This window comes from Poeciliopsis prolifica, unplaced genomic scaffold (genome assembly GCF_027474105.1).
Source record: "Poeciliopsis prolifica strain line A6 unplaced genomic scaffold, Auburn_PproV2 SCAFFOLD160, whole genome shotgun sequence".
Classification (NCBI taxonomy): domain Eukaryota; kingdom Metazoa; phylum Chordata; class Actinopteri; order Cyprinodontiformes; family Poeciliidae; genus Poeciliopsis; species Poeciliopsis prolifica.
The window spans coordinates 311,416-331,402 of NW_026562535.1; the positions used below are offsets into that span (position 1 = coordinate 311,416).

The window sequence follows — 19,987 nt, forward strand, 5'->3', positions numbered from 1 at the left end:
TCAGTCAGTCAGTCAGTAAGTCAGACAGTCAGTCAGTCAGTCAGACAGTCAGTCAGACAGTCAGTCAGTCAGACAGTCAGTCAGACAGTCAGTCAAACAGTCAGTCAGTCAGTCAGTCAGACAGTCAGTCAGACAGTCAGTCAGTCAGTCAGTCAGTCAGACAGTCAGTCAGTCAGTCAGACAGTCAGTCAGTCAGTCAGTCAGACAGTCAGTCAGACAGTCAGTCAGTCAGTCAGTCAGTCAGTCAGTCAGACAGTCAGTCAGTCAGTCAGACAGTCAGTCAGTCAGTCAGTCAGTCAGTCAGTCAGTCAGACAGTCAGTCAGTCAGACAGTCAGTCAGACAGTCAGTCAGTCAGTCAGTCAGTCAGACAGTCAGTCAGTCAGACAGTCAGTCAGTCAGACAGTCAGTCAGACAGTCAGTCAGTCAGTCAGTCAGACAGTCAGTCAGACAGTCAGTCAGTCAGTCAGTCAGTCAGTCAGTCAGACAGTCAGTCAGTCAGTCAGTCAGACAGTCAGTCAGTCAGTCATCAGTCAGTCAGTCAGACAGTCAGTCAGTCAGTCAGTCAGACAGTCAGTCAGTCAGTCAGACAGTCAGTCAGTCAGTCAGTCAGTCAGACAGTCAGTCATCAGTCAGTCAGTCAGTCAGTCAGTCAGTCAGACAGTCAGTCAGACAGTCAGTCAGTCAGTCAGTCAGTCAGTCAGTCAGTCAGTCAGACAGACAGTCAGTCAGTCAGTCAGTCAGTCAGTCAGACAGTCAGTCAGTCAGTCAGACAGTCAGTCAGTCAGTCAGTCAGTCAGTCAGACAGTCAGTCAGTCAGTCAGACAGTCAGTCAGTCAGTCAGTCAGTCAGTCAGACAGTCAGTCAGTCAGTCAGTCAGACAGTCAGTCAGTCAGTCAGTCAGACAGTCAGTCAGTCAGTCAGTCAGTCAGTCAGTCAGACAGTCAGTCAGTCAGTCAGTCAGTCAGCCAGTCAGACAGTCAGTCAGTCAGTCAGTCAGTCAGACAGTCAGTCAGTCAGTCAGTCAGTCAGTCAGACAGTCAGTCAGTCAGTCAGTCAGACAGTCAGTCAGTCAGTCAGTCAGTCAGTCAGACAGTCAGTCAGTCAGACAGTCAGTCAGTCAGTCAGTCAGTCAGTCAGTCAGTCAGTCAGACAGTCAGTCAGTCAGTCAGTCAGTCAGTCAGACAGTCAGTCAGTCAGTCAGTCAGTCAGACAGTCAGTCAGTCAGTCAGTCAGTCAGACAGTCAGTCAGTCAGTCAGACAGTCAGTCAGTCAGACAGTCAGTCAGTCAGTCAGTCAGTCAGTCAGTCAGTCAGTCAGACAGTCAGTCAGTCAGTCAGTCAGTCAGTCAGACAGTCAGTCAGTCAGTCAGTCAGTCAGACAGTCAGTCAGTCAGTCAGTCAGACAGTCAGTCAGTCAGTCAGTCAGTCAGTCAGACAGTCAGTCAGTCAGTCAGTCAGTCAGTCAGTCAGACAGTCAGTCAGTCAGACAGTCAGTCAGTAGTCAGTCAGTCAGTCAGTCAGTCACAGTCAGCACGTCAGTCAGACAGTCAGTCAGTCAGTCAGACAGTCAGTCAGTCAGTCAGTCAGTCAGACAGTCAGTCAGTCAGACAGTCAGTCAGTCAGTCAGTCAGTCAGTCAGACAGTCAGTCAGTCAGTCAGTCAGTCAGACAGTCAGTCAGTCAGTCAGTCAGTCAGTCAGTCAGTCAGTCAGACAGTCAGTCAGTCAGTCAGTCTCTTCATCTCAGACTTTGTTTTGCCTGAACTGTAGAATAAAACAAAAGTGCATTTGAACGTTTTTCTTGCTCTTTTGGACCAGAATTCATCCTGATGCTTCAGGCGAGTATTTACTTACATTCACTTTTTGTTTAGATCAATTTGAAGTCTTAAGATTTTAGAATTTGAATTACAGTCACTACAATGACGGTATTAATTGGTTAGAAAGAAGCTGCTTGTGTGAATGTGGAGCTGGATTTAGCAGCAGGCTAAGCTAACGCGGTTCTTTCTGATTGGACCGTTTTCCGCTTCAGTTTTCATTTAGAGTTGCACTTTATTTTATGTACATAACTTTCTGTTCTTGTTATATACAAAATATTTTCCTTTTCATTCCATTGAGATGAAGCATACTAATTTAAAATACAGTTCATAAGTGATTCCAAAAGGAATTGAAACAGGATCAAAACAGCTGATTAAACAATGCAGTGAAAACACAAAATGGTGTTGATGCAGTGAGAACCACTGACATCTGGTCAGGGTCAGGGTTAGATTCAGCAACACGGAGCATGAAGGGTTGGGGTTAGGGTTCACAGTGTTCTATTTTCTATGGTATTGGTGATTGGTATCGGTATCAGTGGTTGGTATCGGTGGTTGGTATTGGTATCAGTGGTTGGTATCGGTATCAGTGGTTGGTATCGGTGGTTGGTATTGGTATCAGTGGTTGGTATCGGTATCAGTGGTTGGTATCGGTGGTTGGTATTGGTATCAGTGGTTGGTATCGGTATCAGTGGTTGGTATCGGTGGTTGGTATCGGTATCAGTGGTTGGTATCGGTGGTTGGTATCGGTGGTTGGTATCTGTGGTTGGTATCGGTATCAGTGGTTGGTATCGGTATCAGTGGTTGGTATCGGTATCAGTGGTTGGTATCGGTGGTTGGTATCGGTATCAGTGGTTGGTATCGGTATCAGTGGTTGGTATCGGTGGTTGGTATCGGTGGTTGGTATCGGTATCAGTGGTTGGTATCGGTGGTTGGTATCGGTGGTTGGTATCGGTATCAGTGGTTGGTATCAGTATCAGTGGTTGGTATCGGTATCAGTGGTTGGTATCGGTATCAGTGGTTGGTATCGGTATCAGTGGTTGGTATCGGTATCAGTGGTTGGTATCGGTATCGGTGGTTGGTATCGGTATCGGTGGTTGGTATCGGTATCAGTGGTTGGTATCGGTATCAGTGGTTGGTATCGGTGGTTGGTATCAGTGGTTGGTATCGGTGGTTGGTATCGGTATCGGTGGTTGGTATCGGTATCAGTGGTTGGTATCGGTATCAGTGGTTGGTATCGGTATCAGTGGTTGGTATCGGTGGTTGGTATCAGTGGTTGGTATCGGTGGTTGGTATCGGTATTGGTGGTTGGTATCGGTATCAATGGTTGGTATCGGTATCAGTGGTTGGTATTGGTATCAGTGGTTGGTATCGGTGGTTGGTATCAGTGGTTGGTATCGGTGGTTGGTATCAGTGGTTGGTATCGGTGATTGGTATCGGTATCAGTGGTTGGTATCGGTGGTTGGTATTGGTATCAGTGGTTGGTATTGGTATCAGTGATTGGTATCGGTATCAGTGATTGGTATCGGTATTGGTGATTGGTATCGGTGTTGGTGGTTGGTATCAGTGATTTGCAGTCATTGGAATTGGCAGCTAGAAATGTGACCACAATATTGCTAGAAAAACCAGAACTGTGATTCTTAATGCTTTAATATTCAGTGAGAGGAGAAAGACAAAAGGTTGGTTTTCATTTTAAAGACAAAGTTTCATTCAGATTGTGAAAATACACCAAAGCAGCTCCTTGTTTTAGTGCTATTTAGCCTTTCTGACAGATGGTGGCGCCGTGACAGGAAACCCAACAGGAAGTGGCCCAGAACTAAAATCCTAGAGTGAAACATCCACCAGCAGAACCGTCTTTACTCTCCGCCCTGCAGCTTGTGGATTCCCATCACGGCCAGAGCCAGAACCTCCAGCAGAACCTCTGGTGGCAGATCGAAGACATCAGTCAGTGTCTTCAACGCCTCGTCAGAGGAAGAGAGGAGATCAGCGGCCCAACGCAGATCTCCATCTGGCTGCAGGCCGGCGGGGACAGAACCGCTCAGCTCGGGTTCATCATTGTCCTTCAGACTTTGCACCTGGAGACATGTCAAAAAAAGACAGATGGAGGGACATGGAGACAGGTGGAGACAGGTGGAGAAAGATGGAGACAAATGGAGGGACATGGAGACAGGTGGAGGGACATGGAGACAGGTGGAGACAGATGGAGGGACATGGAGACAGGTGGAGACAGGTGGAGACAGATGGAGGGACATGGAGACAGGTGGAGACAGGTGGAGACAGATGGAGGGACATGGAGACAGGTGGAGGGACATGGAGACAGGTGGAGACAGATGGAGGGACATGGAGACAGGTGGAGACAGGTGGAGACAGATGGAGGGACATGGAGACAGGTGGAGACAGGTGGAGACAGATGGAGGGACATGGAGACAGGTGGAGACAGGTGGAGACAGATGGAGGGACATGGAGACAGGTGGAGGGACATGGAGACAGGTGGAGACAGATGGAGGGACATGGAGACAGGTGGAGACAGATGGAGGGACATGGAGACAGGTGGAGACAGGTGGAGACAGATGGAGGGACATGGAGACAGGTGGAGACAGATGGAGGGACATGGAGACAGGTGGAGACAGATGGAGGGACATGGAGACAGGTCAGGTCTTCAGATATAATCATGTCTGGTTTAGTTTCTAATTGTCTGAATTCATTTGAATCTGAAATGTTGGTGAACTGAGAGACTTTGACCTTTAACCTTTAACAGCAGGACAGAGTTTTTCATGTCTGGTTTTTTGTCCCAGTGGATTAAATTGTGTTTTGATCTCATGAGTTTTTGTCTTGACTTTTGAAAAATTTGTGCAAGTTTTGGAGGAAAGTGATGTGAAAAGGGACAGTGAGGACATGATGTGGACGAACCAGCTGGTTGAGGACGGTGACAGTCTGGGGACTTCCTGAGATCAGAGGTCGCTGCAGTGGCGGCGGCAGAGCTACAGCAAGCAGGAGAAGAAGAAGAAGAAGAAGAAGAAGATGTTCAGGAGTGGATCCGTCTCGTCTTGGACTTGATCCACAGGAGGAACCAAAATCCTCAAAGTTTCTCTGCAGATTGAAAACTAAAAGCTGAAGCTGCTGAGCCTCTTCTGCTCAGACTCACCATCCAAGGCAGCAACCAGAACACAAAGACCGTCCCTCGCCTTGGGGGCTTTGGATTGGTCCAGGATGTCCATGAAGGAGGAGACAGTCTTAGACTCAGGAGGCTCACTGCCATCGTGCAGCTGAGAGGAAGACGCTGATCAGTGACCAGTGTGAGGCTGAGAAGATTTGATCTAAAGACCAGGAAGGAAAGTCTTACCATGTCCTCCAGCTCAGTCAGAGTGTCCTCTTCCTCCAGAACCTCTCTGAGCTTCTTCAGCACATCTCCACGAGTCCACTCTGGAAGCTTGTCAATCAGATTCAGAATATTTTCCTTTGTTTCAATCCTGCAGGAAAAACAGTCAAGAATCTGCAATGAATCCAGTGACTGGTTGACGAAACATTAATCAGGATAATATCGAGAATTTGGACATTAATGTTAAAACCAAACAACTGTTAGAGAAAGAGTCAATTCAGTGAAGCTTTGTTCTTAAAGTCCTTTCATGGCTCTAGAGACCTTGATGGACAGAAAGAAGGACAGAGACAAGGAGAGAAGACATGCAGCAAATGGTGGGACTGAGGATGTGCTGCCTGTGCTCTTCCACTGGGCCACTGGGAGCAGCCAATCAGGCTTCAACCAATCAGGCTTCAACCAATCAGGCTTCAACCAGTCAGGCTTCAACCAATCAGGCTTCAACCAGTCAGGCTTCAACCAATCAGGCTTCAACCAATCAGGCTTCAACCAATCAGGCTTCAACCAGTCAGGCTTCAACCAATCAGGCTTCAACCAGTCAGGCTTCAACCAGTCAGGCTTCAACCAATCAGGCTTCAACCAATCAGGCTTCAACCAGTCAGGCTTCAACCAGTCAGGCTTCAACCAATCAGGCTTCAACCAGTCAGGCTTCAACCAGTCAGGCTTCAACCAATCAGGCTTCAACCAATCAGGCTTCAACCAATCAGGCTTCAACCAGTCAGGCTTCAACCAGTCAGCTTCAACCAATCAGGCTTCAACCAGTCAGGCTTCAACCAATCAGGCTTCAACCAGTCAGGCTTCAACCAGTCAGGCTTCAACCAGTCAGGCTTCAACCAGTCAGGCTTCAACCAGTCAGGCTTCAACCAATCAGGCTTCAACCAGTCAGGCTTCAACCAGTCAGGCTTCAACCAATCAGGCTTCAACCAGTCAGGCTTCAACCAGTCAGGCTTCAACCAATCAGGCTTCAACCAATCAGGCTTCAACCAATCAGGCTTCAACCAGTCAGGCTTCAACCAGTCAGGCTTCAAACAATCAGGCTTCAACCAGTCAGGCTTCAACCAATCAGGCTTCAACCAATCAGGCTTCAACCAATCAGGCTTCAACCAATCAGGCTTCAACCAGTCAGGCTTCAACCAGTCAGGCTTCAACCAATCAGGCTTCAACCAGTCAGGCTTCAACCAATCAGGCTTCAACCAGTCAGGCTTCAACCAGTCAGGCTTCAACCAGTCAGGCTTCAACCAGTCAGGCTTCAACCAATCAGGCTTCAACCAGTCAGGCTTCAACCAATCAGGCTTCAACCAATCAGGCTTCAACCAGTCAGGCTCCAACCAATCAGGCTTCAACCAGTCAGGCTTCAACCAATCAGGCTTCAACCAATCAGGCTTCAACCAATCAGGCTTCAACGTCTCTGAAACAAAAACTGAGCAAACAGGTAAAGTATACTTCTCACCCTCTCTAGCTTTTTCCAGGATGTCATTGCCGATGGCATCAGAGAGCCAACCTGCAAACAGAAGGATAAAGGTCAGATAAAGGTCAGATTCCACACATGGAGACCTCAGGTCTAGAGGAGTTCAAGGTTCAACAGACAGATCTGAGTTTTGTCTAAACATAAACGTCCAAACTGTCGGAAACAAGATTGGTTTTTGCAGAACTTCTTTGTTGGACAGATTGACCTTTGGGTAAACCTGAGAGACTCTTCATTGGGTCCTAGGAGTGACCTTTAACCCCCAGATTCTTCATTGGTTCCTCTTCCTCCTGTCAGTCCTCTGGTCGTCTTCTAGTCTCATTTCCTTCACCTTCTGACCGTCATTCCATGAACCCATCTGCTCACACAGCTTCTGTCACTTCTAGTCTTTTTCTGAGGTTTTTTTCCTCTCAATCCTTTCAGTTAGTGTTGGGTTAGAGTTAGTTTATAGTTGGGTTTGGGTTAGTTTATAGTTGGGTTAGAGTTAGTTTATAGTTGGGTTATGTTTAGTTTAGGGTTAGTTGTCAGATTCTTCGGTTCCTATCAGGTCTTTTGCCTCCATGTTGTTTTTTCTTTTCCATAAACTGCAGTTCTGGAGGTTCATCATGAAAGCTTTCTGCATGATGATCTTGTCTGTCTCCTGCCTGCATTTCATTCTTAAAAACATCAATTCAAGTACTGAAGGCGTCTAAAATATATTGTATTTGAAGCTACAGGAATAAGGAATAGTTTTAATAAAACTCTGGCCGACCTCGTTTGTGAATCCAGGTCTCAAAAGGGATTTCTGCAAAAGGCAAGAAGAAATGATTAGCCACCAACGCCAACATGCAGAGCTCTGTCCAGACGGTGAAAGCTCCTACCGATCTTCCCTTTGTCCAGTCTGATCTCCACCAGGTTGTAAGCAAAGGTTCTACGTTCTGGTATCTTGAATGTGGTGCCCAACTCCACCTTCATCTGACAGAACAAACCAAACCCAAGGAGGTTTAATTATTCATCTCTACAGAAAAAATTAAAGTATTCCTCAGATGCAGAGAGAAACTGATTATCTCTAAACTGCCAGTGATCGTCATCCCACCGAAAACATCCAGATTAATCAACGGGCACCAAGATGTCTACCAATCTGAATCTGATGACGGCCCACCAAAGATGAAACTGTGTCAGAAAATATGAGGCAACGCACTTCAACTGAATATTTTTAAACTGAGTTTTTAGCTTAATGAACTTAAACTGTGGGGGTAAAGCTGTACTGCAGGGGGGGCAGATGCCTCCCATTTACCCCGATCTCAAAACCCAAACCAGTTTATCGTCCCTCATCAGCTTCAGTCAGCAGATATTCAGATGTTCTGAACATGTGTGACTCATTGACGGTCCACTCACCCCAAGACCCACTTTCACCAGGCTCTGGTACGACCCTGAGACTTTTCCCTCACAGCTTCCTGTACTGGTCAGAGTCACAGGTTGAGTGTTGTAAGCCATCTCAAACACAAACCCCAGTGTGTGGCTTTTCTTCAGTTTCAGCAACTTCAGGTCGTTTTTTTCAATCGTCCTACAAAGAAGAAGATCAGCATCAGGAAACTGTTCCACCCTGGAGGACAGCAGGACAGACAAGACCTACCTGCCCCTGAACGCCTCCCTCACACAATCAAGATCAACTTTCTTTTTCTTAATGGTAACAGAAGTCATAGCATCCACAACATCAGCGTTTATCCCAGCATCAACAACATCTCCTGCTTTGACTAGGACGTTCCCACCCATCATTCTGTAATTCTTGAAATCCTCCACCATCACTTCCTCCTGATCACCTGCGAAGAAGCAAGAGCAGCAGTGGGACGTGATGACAGCGATGGAAGCTGACTGCTTTTATTTTGAAAATACATCATTCTGAATTATTGTCCTTACTGTTGAGTGTATTAAGCTTACAGATTATTTTGAATGTCAGTTTGGTGTCTAAGCAGTTCAAAGGTTATTTTGTGCAATTTTCAAAGGTTTGTTCTGTACTTAATGATTATACTTTGACCTTGAGGAGTCCAGGAGTCTTAAGGTCGTTGGGTCGTTGGGTTAGGGTAAGACATAGTTCAGTTACTGCTGTTGTGTTGCTGCTTTTCCCACAAGACACAAAACAGAATCAACTTCACTCCTCAATGAAACAGCTTCAAGAGACTCACCTGGTGAAAACGTCTTCTCCCCCACCAGCTTAGGTAAGGTGTACTTGAGCACCTTGTACTTGGGAAAAGACCAGATGGGCCCCTTCTTGATTCTGACTAAAGTCAGAAGGTCTACTTCTGTATCTGGATCTTCATTGGGAACGAAACGTTGGTCGATGTTCAGGCTTCTGACGAACGCTGAGGCCGCAGCTTTGAACATGATGTCTGGACAGACAGGAGACGACAGAACCGTGAAAATCACTCACATGATGATGAAGCTGAACATTCAGGCACTTCCTGCTACTGTCACAATGTTATTGAAGGCTCCCCTCTGAGAGGACCCGGTTCTGTCCCGGTTCTGACCCGGTTATGACCCGGTTATGACCCGGTTCTGTCCCGGTTATGACCCGGTTCTGTCCCGGTTATGACCCGGTTCTGTCCCGGTTATGACCCGGTTCTGACCCGGTTCTGACCCGGTTGTTACCCGGTTCTGACCCGGTCCTGACCCGGTCCTAACCAGGTCCTGACCCGGTTCTGACCAGTTCTGTCCCGGTTCTGACCCGGTTATGACCCGGTTCTGTCCCGGTTTTGACCCGGTTCTTACCTGGTTCTGACCCGGTCCTGACCCGGTCCTGACCCGGTCCTCACCCGGTTCTGTCCCGGTTCTGACCCGGTCCTGACTCGGTCCTGACTCGGTCCTGACCCGGTTCTGTCCCGGTCCTGACCCGGTCCTGACCCGGTCCTGACTCGGTCCTGACCCGGTCCTGACCCGGTCCTGACCCGGTCCTGACTCGGTCCTGACCCGGTCCTGACCCAGTTCTGACCTGGTCCTCACCCGGTTCTGTCCCGGTTCTGACCCGGTTCTGACCCGGTCCTGACTCGGTCCTGACTCGGTCCTGACTCGGTCCTGACCCGGTTCTGACCCAGTTCTGTCCCGGTTCTGACCCGGTTATGACCCGGTTCTGTCCCGGTTCTGACCCGGTCCTGACTCGGTCCTGACCCGGTTCTGACCCGGTCCTGACTCGGTCCTGACCCGGTCCTGTCCCGGTCCTGACCCGGTCCTGACCCGGTTCTGACCCGGTCCTGACTCGGTCCTGACTCGGTCCTGACCCGGTTCTGACCCAGTTCTGTCCCGGTTCTGACCCGGTTATGACCCGGTTCTGTCCCGGTTTTGACCCGGTTCTTACCCGGTTCTGACCCGATTCTGACCCAGTTCTGACCTGGTCCTCACCCTGTTCTGTCCCGGTTCTGACCCGGTCCTGACTCGGTCCTGACCCGGTCCTGACCCGGTTCTGACTCGGTCCTGACCCGGTCCTGACCCGGTCCTGACCCGGTTCTGACTCGGTCCTGACCCGGTTCTGACCCGGTCCTGACTCGGTCCTGACCCGGTCCTGACCCGGTCCTGACTCGGTCCTGACCCGGTTCTGACCCGGTTCTGACCCGGTTCTGACCCGGTTCTGACCCGGTCCTGACTCGGTCCTGACCCGGTTCTGACCCGGTTCTGACCCGGTCCTGACTCGGTCCTGACCCGGTTCTGACCCGGTCCTGACTCGGTTCTGACTCGGTCCTGACCCGGTTCTGACCCGGTTCTGACCCGGTCCTGACCCGGTTCTGACCCGGTCCTGACTCGGTCCTGACCCGGTTCTGACCCGGTTATTGATTTTAGTTACTTGTCTTCTATCGGGTTCATCAGCTCTCTGCCTGATTATTTATGCTGCACAGCAAACGTTCACATTCTGGAAACGTCAAGACTTCGACCTCAGGCTGTTTCTGTGGAACCACCGGATCCAGTCGGACCGGTCCCTCTGCTTTTCTGACTCTGCTGACGACCCGGTTCGGTTCTGGATACCTGAACCAGAGATCCGATCAGCCTGATGCTGCTGAGGGTTTCTGAGTGTTTCCTGCTCTGTGCTGTCAGATCATGTTTACTGAACATGAGACTTTCTGCTGGTTTTGTCCCAGAATCACAGAACCAACCTGATCAGTGGGATGATAGTGAGTAAAAGTTTGATTTATTACACTGTCTACAATATCAGAACATATGAAATATTCAGATATTGAATCGGTCCAAAATGTAAAATAACTTTATAACATTTTTATCAACCCTTAGAAAAACAAACCAGAGAAAATCTGGAAACATAATTGAATCTCCAGCAAACCATCAGAACCAACCTGATGCTGCAGAGTCTGGAAGCTTCTCGTCTCGTTTCATTGAGTGAAATAATCTCAGTTTATGTGTGAAATAAAAAGCATTTCTGTTTGCTGCAGAGACTCACAGGAATCTTACCTGGACGTCTGGATCAGCAGGAGCGTCAGTCAGGCTGCAGCGGCTCCTCGGCTGCAGCGGCTCATATGTGAACAGAACGTCTTCCTGGATTGACGTGTCACATTCATGTGACTTCATCTCACCGTACCAGAACCGTTCAGCTGGAAACCAGTTCAGGTCCCGTTTCATTCAGCTCTGATGATCCTCTGCTGTGTTTGGCGTGTCGTCAGGAGGTCAAAGTTCGACGCTCCAGGTAGCAAACCAAAGAATTGTGTTTAAAAGTAATGAAGGCTTAAAACTGTTCAGAATAGAAAGTGAATGAAAAGAACCAGGATTCCTGATATGATGAGAGGAAACTGTGATAGATTGTTTTGTTGCCCCCTACTGGTAAGAAATACCAACATACCAGTTCCAGGTATAGTTCTGAGTCGGCCAGTTTATTAGCTGTATTGCTGTGGCTGTATGTTTCCTGGGTTCCACCATAAAAAGACATCGTCCCCACATGTTCTCTGTGTGATTTTTCTAACCAAGAATATCACAGAAACCAAGTCGTTCACAAACCCAATTGAACAGTTCAATTGTGTTCATGAGAACTGTTCATGAGAACTGTTCATTATTCATGAGAACTGTTCATTATTCATGAGAACTGTTCATGAGAACTGTTCATTATTCATGAGAACTGTTCATGAGAACTGTTCATGAGAACTGTTCTTCCTGTTCCTGTAAACTTTTCTCTGTGTTTCTTCTTCTGCAGATTTTGTGCTATTTTCACTTTATGCTATTCAGCTTGTTCTGCTAATGGGCAGGGTTACCATGGTTACCAGGGTTACCATGGTTACCACCAATCATCCCGGTTCTGAGTCATCACGGAGGAAACACACCAGCGGCCATTTTGAGGCCGGACAGTCAAACGGCTCTGTAGGTCAACATGCTAATGCTAATCTAGATGCTAACTGTCAATAACTGTTCATGGTTTGACTTTAAAGCACAGAATTTTAATTTCAGCTTGAACACATCAGGATGTCGTGTCTTTGCAGCTCAGCTTGTCCTCAATCGATGCTCTTCACTCTTCACCCTGCAGCCTGTGGACTCCCAACACGGCCAGAGCCAGAACCTCCAGCAGAACCTCGGGACGCCGGTCCCACGCCGCACTCAGCTCCGCCAGCGTCTCACTGGACCCACAGAGGACATCCGCCGCCCAGCGCAGCCCCCCGTCCTGCTGCAGGGGGACAGGGGGACATGCAGGGAGACTGGGCTCATCTCCGTCCTTCAGACTGTCCACCTGGACACACGAGGAGACAGGATGAGGGACAAGGAGACGGGATGAGGGACAAAGAGACAGGATGAGGGAAAAGAGACAGGATGAGGGAAAAGAGACAGGATGAGGGACAATGATGTCCCACTCTGGCCCAAATTTGTCCATTTATGAATCATTCCCACCAGTTCTGTTCAGTCACTTTGACTAAACTCTGGTCCATTTGTCTAGTCAAAGTTCGGTCTGGTTGGTGAGGTGAGATTAGTAGCTGACCTCTGACCTCTGGTCCTCCAAGCCTGGGTCTGGTTCGGTTTGAATGTGAACGCCAAGTGGACCAGAAACCGCTCAAAAGACAGGAAGTGACTACAGAGCAGGGCATTCTGGGTAAATCCAACCAAAGCTAACGTGCTAGCCTAGCGCTAGCAGCAGAAATGGCTCCTGGTCTTCAGCCAAACACTAAAGAGAAATCACTAAACTCTGACGCCTCCATCTTGTTTCATCTGGTGAAACAGGAAGTTGCTTTCAGCGTCTTCAGAGGTTTTAGTGTCGTTTCCTGCAGTGGTTGTTGTGCAGGCCCCCACAGGCCAGGAGGGAAACATTCTGGTTTGGGTCAGAACCACTGCAGCTGGAGGTGGAGCAGAAGTTCTGGTTCCAGTAGAACCGGGTGAACTGGACCGTCAGGAGGGAAACAGCCTCAGTGTCTCATTTTGACTCATTTTTGTTCCTTTTGTCCTTCATTTAAATTTGTTCAGGTTTGTTTGTAAATCTGGAGTTCAGATGAAAATAATAATCACAATTTTTAGAGATTTATTGTAGGTAGGTAAGTAGGGCACAAACCAGCTGGACGAGGACAGTCAGAGTTTCAGGAGCACAGGAGGTCAAAGGTCGCACCTCGAGCTCTGGCAGACCTGCAGGAAACAGAAGAACTGAAGGCTGCAGCTCAGACGATTGGCCAGTAGGTGGCAGCAGCGTCACACTCACCGTCCATGGCGCAGACCAGGAGATGGACAGCGTCCCTCACTTTGGAGGAGACTTTGGACTCATCCAAGACGTCCATGAAGGACGAAACGACCTTGGACGGGGGACGCTCTGGCTGTCCTTTGCTGCTCTGGTCCAGCTGACAGGAAGAGGAGAAGAAGAATCACCGTCTGATCAGACGCCGCCGTCTGGAGGTTAACCAGCTGACAGGAAGTTTGGGTCTGAACCGTTTCCTCCAGGACACTCAGCGCCTCGTCTTCCTGCAGGACGTCCTGGAGGCCTCTCAGCAGGTGGCGGCGAGTCGACACAGGAAGTTCCTCCAGCGGCCGCAGAAGAACCTCCTTCATCTCGATCCCTGCAGGAAACAGCAGGAAGTTAGCAGCAGCAGTGAGGTCACAAGGTCATGGTCACAAGGTCAGTGATGGAGAGGAGGACGATGAAGAGGACCGTCTCTGGCTAGGTCCATCGGGTCAGAGTTCACCGCATCGTGGCTCAGACCTGCCAGCAGAGCAGACATCAGGGTCAAGTGACATCATCAGCTTCAGCCGGAGGTGAAGCTGCGACTCGCCGGAAACCGTGAGACTCGTGAGACGGAAACCGACCTCTCCGTTTGTGAGACCAGCTCTCCAAAGCGATTTCTGCACAAGAGACAAAGATTCCCATGACAAAGACCTGCAGGACAGTGAGGACACGGGGGACAGTGGGGACAATGGGGGCAATGGGCACAGTGAGGACGCAGTGAGGACAGTGAGGACGCAGGGGACAGTGAGGACACGGGGGACAGTGGGACAATGGGCACAGTGAGGACACGGGGGACAGTGGGGACAATGGGGGCAATGGGCACAGTGAGGACGCAGTGGGCACAGTGAGGACGCAGTGAGGACGCAGGGGACAGTGAGGACACGGGGGACAGTGGGGACAATGGGCACAGTGAGGACACGGGGGACAGTGGGGACAGTGAGGACACGGGGGACAGTGGGGACAGTGAGGACACGAGGACAGTGGGGACAGTGAGGACAATTGGGACAGTGAGGACAGTGAGGACAGTGGGGACAGTGAGGACAGTTAGGACAGTGGGGACAGTGAGGACACGGGGACAGTGAGGACACGGGGACAGTGGGGACAGTGAGGACAGTGGGGACAGTTAGGACAGTGAGGACAGTGAGGACACGGGGACAGTGGGGACAGTGAGGACAGTGGGGACAGTGAGGACACGGGGACAGTGGGGACAGTGAGGACACGGGGACAGTGGGGACAGTGAGGACACGGGGACAGTGGGGACAGTGAGGACAGTGGGGACAGTGAGGACACGGGGACAGTGAGGACAGTGGGGACAGTGAGGACAGTGGGGACAGTGAGGACAGTGGGGACAGTGAGGACAGTTAGGACAGTGGGGACAGTGAGGACACGGGGACAGTGAGGACAGTGGGGACAGTGAGGACAGTGGGGACAGTTAGGACAGTGAGGACAGTGAGGACACGGGGACAGTGAGGACAGTGAGGACAGTGCTCCTACCCATGGCCCCGTCCCGCAGCAGCACCTCCACCAGGCTGAAGGCGAAGGTGGACTTGTCTGGGACAGTGAAGGTGGTGTCCTCCTTGGACTTGCCCTGATGGAGGACAGATGTCTTCACTGAATGAACATCACATCATTTCCATCAGCTGCTCTGGAGCCTCACAGCCAGCAGGGGGCGCTCAATGTTGGCGGCGACTGCGGGTTCGATTCCCAGACATTCTGTCTCTGCTCTGAGCCTCTGAATCCTGGTGTCTGCTGGACACACCAGGTCTCAAGGTCCAGATGCAGAAGGCGGGACGATGCTGTGGCCGTATGACATCACTTCCTGCTCTGGCATTAAGCCGCAGAACCACGTAGAACTAGATGATCTAGATCTGAACCCTGCAGGGCGAAGCTCCAAACCGCTGATAGAAATAGACATTCTAGATGTGACCATCAGCGGCTCTGACCTTGAAAACCATGTTGGCCAGTTTGTGGACGCCGCGAAGACGCAGGCGGAGACGCTGCCGTCCGTCCCCTTCTTCTTGACGACGGTCACGGGTCCAGAGTTATAGACCGTCTCATAAACGAAGGTCAGCAGGTCGTTTTTCTTCAGCTTCAGCGCCTGCAGCGTCCCGCCGCCGATCGGCCTGCGGAGCGGCAGGTCAAAGGTCAACAGGAAGCGGCAGGTCAAAGGTCAACAGGTAGCAGCAGGTCAAAGGTTCACAGGAAGCGGCAGGTCAAAGGTCAACAAGAAGCGGGAGGTCAAAGGTCAACAGGACGCTCCAAAACCTTTACCTGCCGCTGAAGCGGCTCCTCACGGCTGAAAGGTCGACTCTCTTCTTGTTGATGCTGACGGACTCGGTCAGGCCGTCCACCGAGTCGTAGTCTGCAGAGACGTCCGCTTGGCCCAGCGCTCCGTGTCCTCCGTCCACCTTGGCGCTGCCGCTGGTCTCCACCCACGTCTTGAAGTCGTCCACCAGGACGTCCTCCTGCACCTCTGGCAGGAAGCAGACGGTCTGGACGTCACATGACTCTGAGGCTGCTGAGCTTCAGCTGACTCACCTGGACGGACGTCTCACCTGGACGGAAGTCTTTGTCCCCAGCAGCTCCGGCAGCGTGACGTTCAGGGCCTTGTATGTGGGGAACTGGAATAAAGTTCCCTTTCTGACCCGAACCAGAGTCAGAACCTCCATCCTTCTGTTCAGGTTGCAGTTGGAGATCAGATCCTCCTGAGCGCCGGTGGCTCTGACCAGAGCTTTAGTTTCAGCCGCAAACATCGTCTGGAGACACAGGACGTCCTCAGAGACAAAACGTCTACAGGGACAAAACGTCTACAGGGACAAAATGTCCTCAGAGACAGAACGTCTACAGGGACAAAATGTCCTCAAGGACAGGACGTCCTCAGAGACAGAACGTCTACAGGGACAAAACGTCTACAGGGACAAAATGTCCTCAGAGACAGAACGTCTACAGGGACAAAACGACCACAGGGACAGAACGTCTACTGGGACAGAACGTCTACTGGGACAAAACGACCACAGGGACAGAACGTCTACTGGGACAGAATGTCTACAGGGACAAAATGTCCTCAAGGACAGGACGTCCTCAGAGACAGAACGTACAGGGACAGAACGTCTACTGGGACAAAACGACCACAGGGACAGAACGTCTACTGGGACAGAATGTCTACAGGGACAAAATGTCCTCAAGGACAGGACGTCCTCAGAGACAGAACGTCTACAGGGACAAAACGACCACAGGGACAGAACGTCTACTGGGACAGAACGTCTACAGGGACAAAATGTCCTCAAGGACAGGACGTCCTCAGAGACAGAACGTCTACAGGGACAGAACGTCCTCAGAGACAGAACGTCTACAGGGACAAAACGTCTACAGGGACAAAATGTCCTCAAGGACAGGACGTCCTCAGAGACAGAACGTCTACAGGGACAGAACGTCCTCAGAGACAAAACGTCTACAGAGACAAAATGTCCTCAAGGACAGGACGTCCTCAGAGACAGAACGTCTACAGAGACAAAATGTCCTCAAGGACAGGACGTCCTCAGAGACAGAACGTCTACAGGGACAAAACGTCTACAGGGACAAAACGTCTACAGGGACAAAATGTCCTCAAGGACAGGACGTCCTCAGAGACAAAACGTCTACAGGGACAGGACGTCCTCAGAGACAAAACGTCTACAGGGACAAAATGTCCTCAAGGACAGGACGTCCTCAGAGACAGAACGTCTACAGGGACAGAACGTCCTCAGAGACGGAACGTCTACAGAGACAAAATGTCCTCAAGGACAGGACGTCCTCAGAGACAAAACGTCTACAGGGACAGGACGTCCTCAGAGACAAAACGTCTACAGGGACAAAACGTCCTCAAGGACAGGACGTCCTCAGAGACAGAACGTCTACAGGGACAAAACGTCCTCAAGGACAGGACGTCCTCAGAGACAGAACGTCTACAGGGACAGAACGTCCTCAGAGACAGAACGTCTACAGAGACAAAATGTCCTCAAGGACAGGACGTCCTCAGAGACAGAACGTCTACAGGGACAGAACGTCTACAGAGACAAAACGTCTACTGGGACAAATCCACAGTCTGTCCTCCCACTGGAGGTCCAGGTTCTATCAGGTGCTGGAGAACGAAGACCAGATGAATTGGACTCCCATTCAGTTCCTGGGACCTTGTAGAGGAACCGGATCTGAATCTGTGAATTTATCTGATAAATCATCAGATTATAGATTATAGATTAAAATCTCCCTGAAGGTTTTCTAAATGATTCATCTCTATTGGATGAAACCTGCTGCAGTTCATCCAGGAACGTCGACATGAAGCTGCAGCTTCTCTGAACGAGGATCTGGACCTGAGCGTCTAGACGCCTTACATCTAGAGACCAGAGACAAACAACAGGAGAGTTCAGCCTCACCTGAGACGCTCTGCAGGAGGACAGTCAGCAGGAAGACAGTCTGCAGGAGGACAGTCTGCAGGAAGACAGTCTGCAGGAGGACAGTCAGCAGGAAGACAGTCAGCAGGAGGACAGTCAGCAGGAAGACGCTCAGCTCAAGTTGGGACCCGTTGCTGAAGCTGCAGCTTCAGCAGGACGAGCTTTATACTGAGGCCGGGGGCGGATCCAGTTCTGGGGCGGATCCAGTTCAGATCGTTTCCCAGGCAACCAACAGCACACCCTTCTTCTTCTTCTCCTTCAGATAAGCTGCTCAGGTTCGGACACGTCTGGACAGAACCAGCGTCTCCATGTCCTCATTCCTCTCAGAGCTGCAGGACGGGTTCGTGAATCCTGCTCCGGTGGAGAACCGTTGACATTATTCTGTCTACAGAAAGGATGTGGCTGTAATGTGTGTCCTGATGACCCAGGTCAAAGGTCAACAGAAGGACAGCTAATATCTCTGCAGACCCCACAGATCCTGGACACAAACTGACTCATTTTATGGATTTTCTTCCTTCAGTAACTGATGAGTCCAAATTTTATATGAATTATTAAAGTGAGAGTAGACAGGTTCTGACCCGTCCACAGGCCACGACGGGTCAGAACCTCTTAGTGATACATGTGGAGACCAACCAGAACTGAACCAGATCTCAACCGGATCTGAACTGGATCTGAAGATGCCAGTTTGATCTTCACCTGATCAGATCTCAGTGATGCTGATCGGTTCTCCATAAGGAACCAATCAGGCAGCAGCAGATCAAAGTGCTGCTGCAGGAACCAGGAAATGGATCAGAACCAGAAGAGTTAAAGTTAAAGGTGAGTAGCTGAACATTCAGCTGAGTTGGACGTGTCTCTGCTGTCTCTCCTTAAGCTCCGCCTCTTTCTGTTCACTTTGTGCTGCAGCTGCTCAGGTTCGGACACGTCTGGACAGAACCAGCGTCTCCATGTCCTCATTCCTCTCAGAGCTGCAGGACGGGTTCGTGAATCCTGCTCCGGATCAGCCTCTATTCCAGAACTGCTGACCCAAATGGTAGCATTTGGTTCCGGTCCCAGTCCAGAACCCGGCTCCAGTCCAGAACCCGGTTCCAGTCCAGAACCCGGCTCCAGTCCAGAACCCGGCTCCAGTCCAGAACCCGGTTCTGGTCCTGGTCCAGCTCCAGTGAGGAATGTTCCTGGAGGTTCTGCTCAGTGTTGTATAGTAACAAAAAAAATACTTCACTACTTTACTTAAGTATATTTTGGAGTACTTCATACTTTCCTCGAGTATGAAAATGTTTGATAACTTTCACTTTTACTTCACTACATTTCCGAACTTAATTTCATACTTTTACTCCGATACATTTTCAATGTGTGGTTTAGTTACTGGTTACAAAAGAAACGAGAGAGAAACGCAAATGTTTTGATCAACCTACTGATCAACTGCAACAAAGCCTGTTAGCCTGGGCTTGTTCATCTCCACCAATAGGATGCACAGGTTTCTCCTCCCCACCTACATCAAAAAGTCCAGTCTGATTGGTTAGTTCTCCGTTTGCGTAGGTTTGTGCCGTTAAAATGTTCGTTTGTGCAGCTTTGGTTTCTGAGATATTAAATGATTTTTTAGGCCATCCAGAGTTACCATCCCCGCAGTTTGCTCCAAAACAAACCAAAGTGGGCTGGTTCATTTTGCAGGTTTGTGCCGTTAAAACAAACGCAGCAAAGTTATTTTCAGTTTGGATTTTGGCTTTTCCAATATCCGGTGTGAGCGGCGTCTAGCTCGAGGTTGATCCGATTCACGAACGCTAATTTGGGCCAGCCGGTCTCTGGTCTCCTCCTTCCTCAAGGTGTCGGAGTTTCACTCAGGGAGAGTCAACAAATTTTACATCCAAACTCTCCTGAGAAACTAATGGAAATAGATTTCTTGCCTTGTGACAAACTGACACTAAATTCATGACACATTCCTAGAAATTGTAATCTTAAAAAGTATATATTTTGGATGGCCTAAAAATCATTTTAATATCTCGGAAGCCAAAGCTGCACAAACAAAAATTTTAATGGCACCAACTGAGCACAAACCAATCAGAGTATTTGCTGGATTATTTGAGTAGATGGGTCAGCTTCATGGAGGTCTGTTTCCTTCTCCCATTAAACACCAAGTTAACTAAAATCTCTCCTCTTCAGATGCCAATAAGCTGCATTTCCCTCCCAATTCTTTCTTTTGCATAATGACCAGTTGTTGCACCTATAGTGTGTGAAGTAGAGGAATC

General features: G+C 49.7%; 2 protein-coding genes across 3 annotated transcripts; both read right to left on the reverse strand.

The window, feature by feature from the left end:
- Positions 1-3,441: 3,441 nt before the first annotated feature.
- Positions 3,442-11,910, reverse strand: LOC129356200 (uncharacterized). Of its 2 annotated transcripts, none has more exons than XM_055025795.1 (11): positions 11,082-11,910; positions 8,816-9,019; positions 8,266-8,452; positions 8,028-8,196; positions 7,511-7,604; positions 7,402-7,434; positions 6,635-6,686; positions 5,153-5,279; positions 4,955-5,075; positions 4,720-4,790; positions 3,442-3,884 (listed from the first exon to the last, which is right to left on the reverse strand). In XM_055025795.1, the coding sequence occupies exons 2-11, from the start codon at positions 9,012-9,014 to the stop codon at positions 3,666-3,668; spliced, it is 1,272 nt and encodes a 423-aa protein (XP_054881770.1). In that variant the 5' UTR covers positions 9,015-9,019; positions 11,082-11,910; the 3' UTR covers positions 3,442-3,665. The 2 variants fall into 2 exon arrangements, with proteins under 2 accessions (XP_054881770.1, XP_054881771.1); XM_055025796.1 differs by having other exon boundaries at positions 11,071-11,910.
- A 123-nt stretch (positions 11,911-12,033) lies between these two features.
- Positions 12,034-15,379, reverse strand: LOC129356201 (uncharacterized). The gene is made up of 8 exons (XM_055025797.1): positions 15,258-15,379; positions 14,809-14,902; positions 13,896-13,931; positions 13,741-13,791; positions 13,521-13,648; positions 13,297-13,432; positions 13,153-13,223; positions 12,034-12,342 (listed from the first exon to the last, which is right to left on the reverse strand). Exons 1-8 carry the CDS (start codon positions 15,267-15,269, stop codon positions 12,124-12,126), a joined length of 747 nt encoding a protein of 248 aa, XP_054881772.1. The 5' UTR covers positions 15,270-15,379; the 3' UTR covers positions 12,034-12,123.
- Positions 15,380-19,987: the final 4,608 nt, after the last annotated feature.

Bases quoted from the DNA above. Each gene is read 5' to 3' on its own strand.
- LOC129356200 (XM_055025795.1), bottom strand. From the start codon at position 9,014: ATGTTCAAAGCTGCGGCCTCAGCGTTCGTCAGAAGCCTGAACATCGAC. The intron at 5,280-6,634 runs TGAGAAGTATAC...TTTTTCCTGCAG, and splicing joins CTGGAAAAAGCTAGAGAGGG to GATTGAAACAAAGGAAAATA. The intron at 5,076-5,152 runs GTAAGACTTTCC...TCTTCCTCTCAG, and splicing joins TGACTGAGCTGGAGGACATG to CTGCACGATGGCAGTGAGCC.
- LOC129356201 (XM_055025797.1), bottom strand. The intron at 13,433-13,520 runs GTTCAGACCCAA...TCTTCCTGTCAG, and splicing joins TGAGTGTCCTGGAGGAAACG to CTGGACCAGAGCAGCAAAGG. The intron at 12,343-13,152 runs GTTTGTGCCCTA...TCGTGTGTCCAG, and splicing joins TGACTGTCCTCGTCCAGCTG to GTGGACAGTCTGAAGGACGG.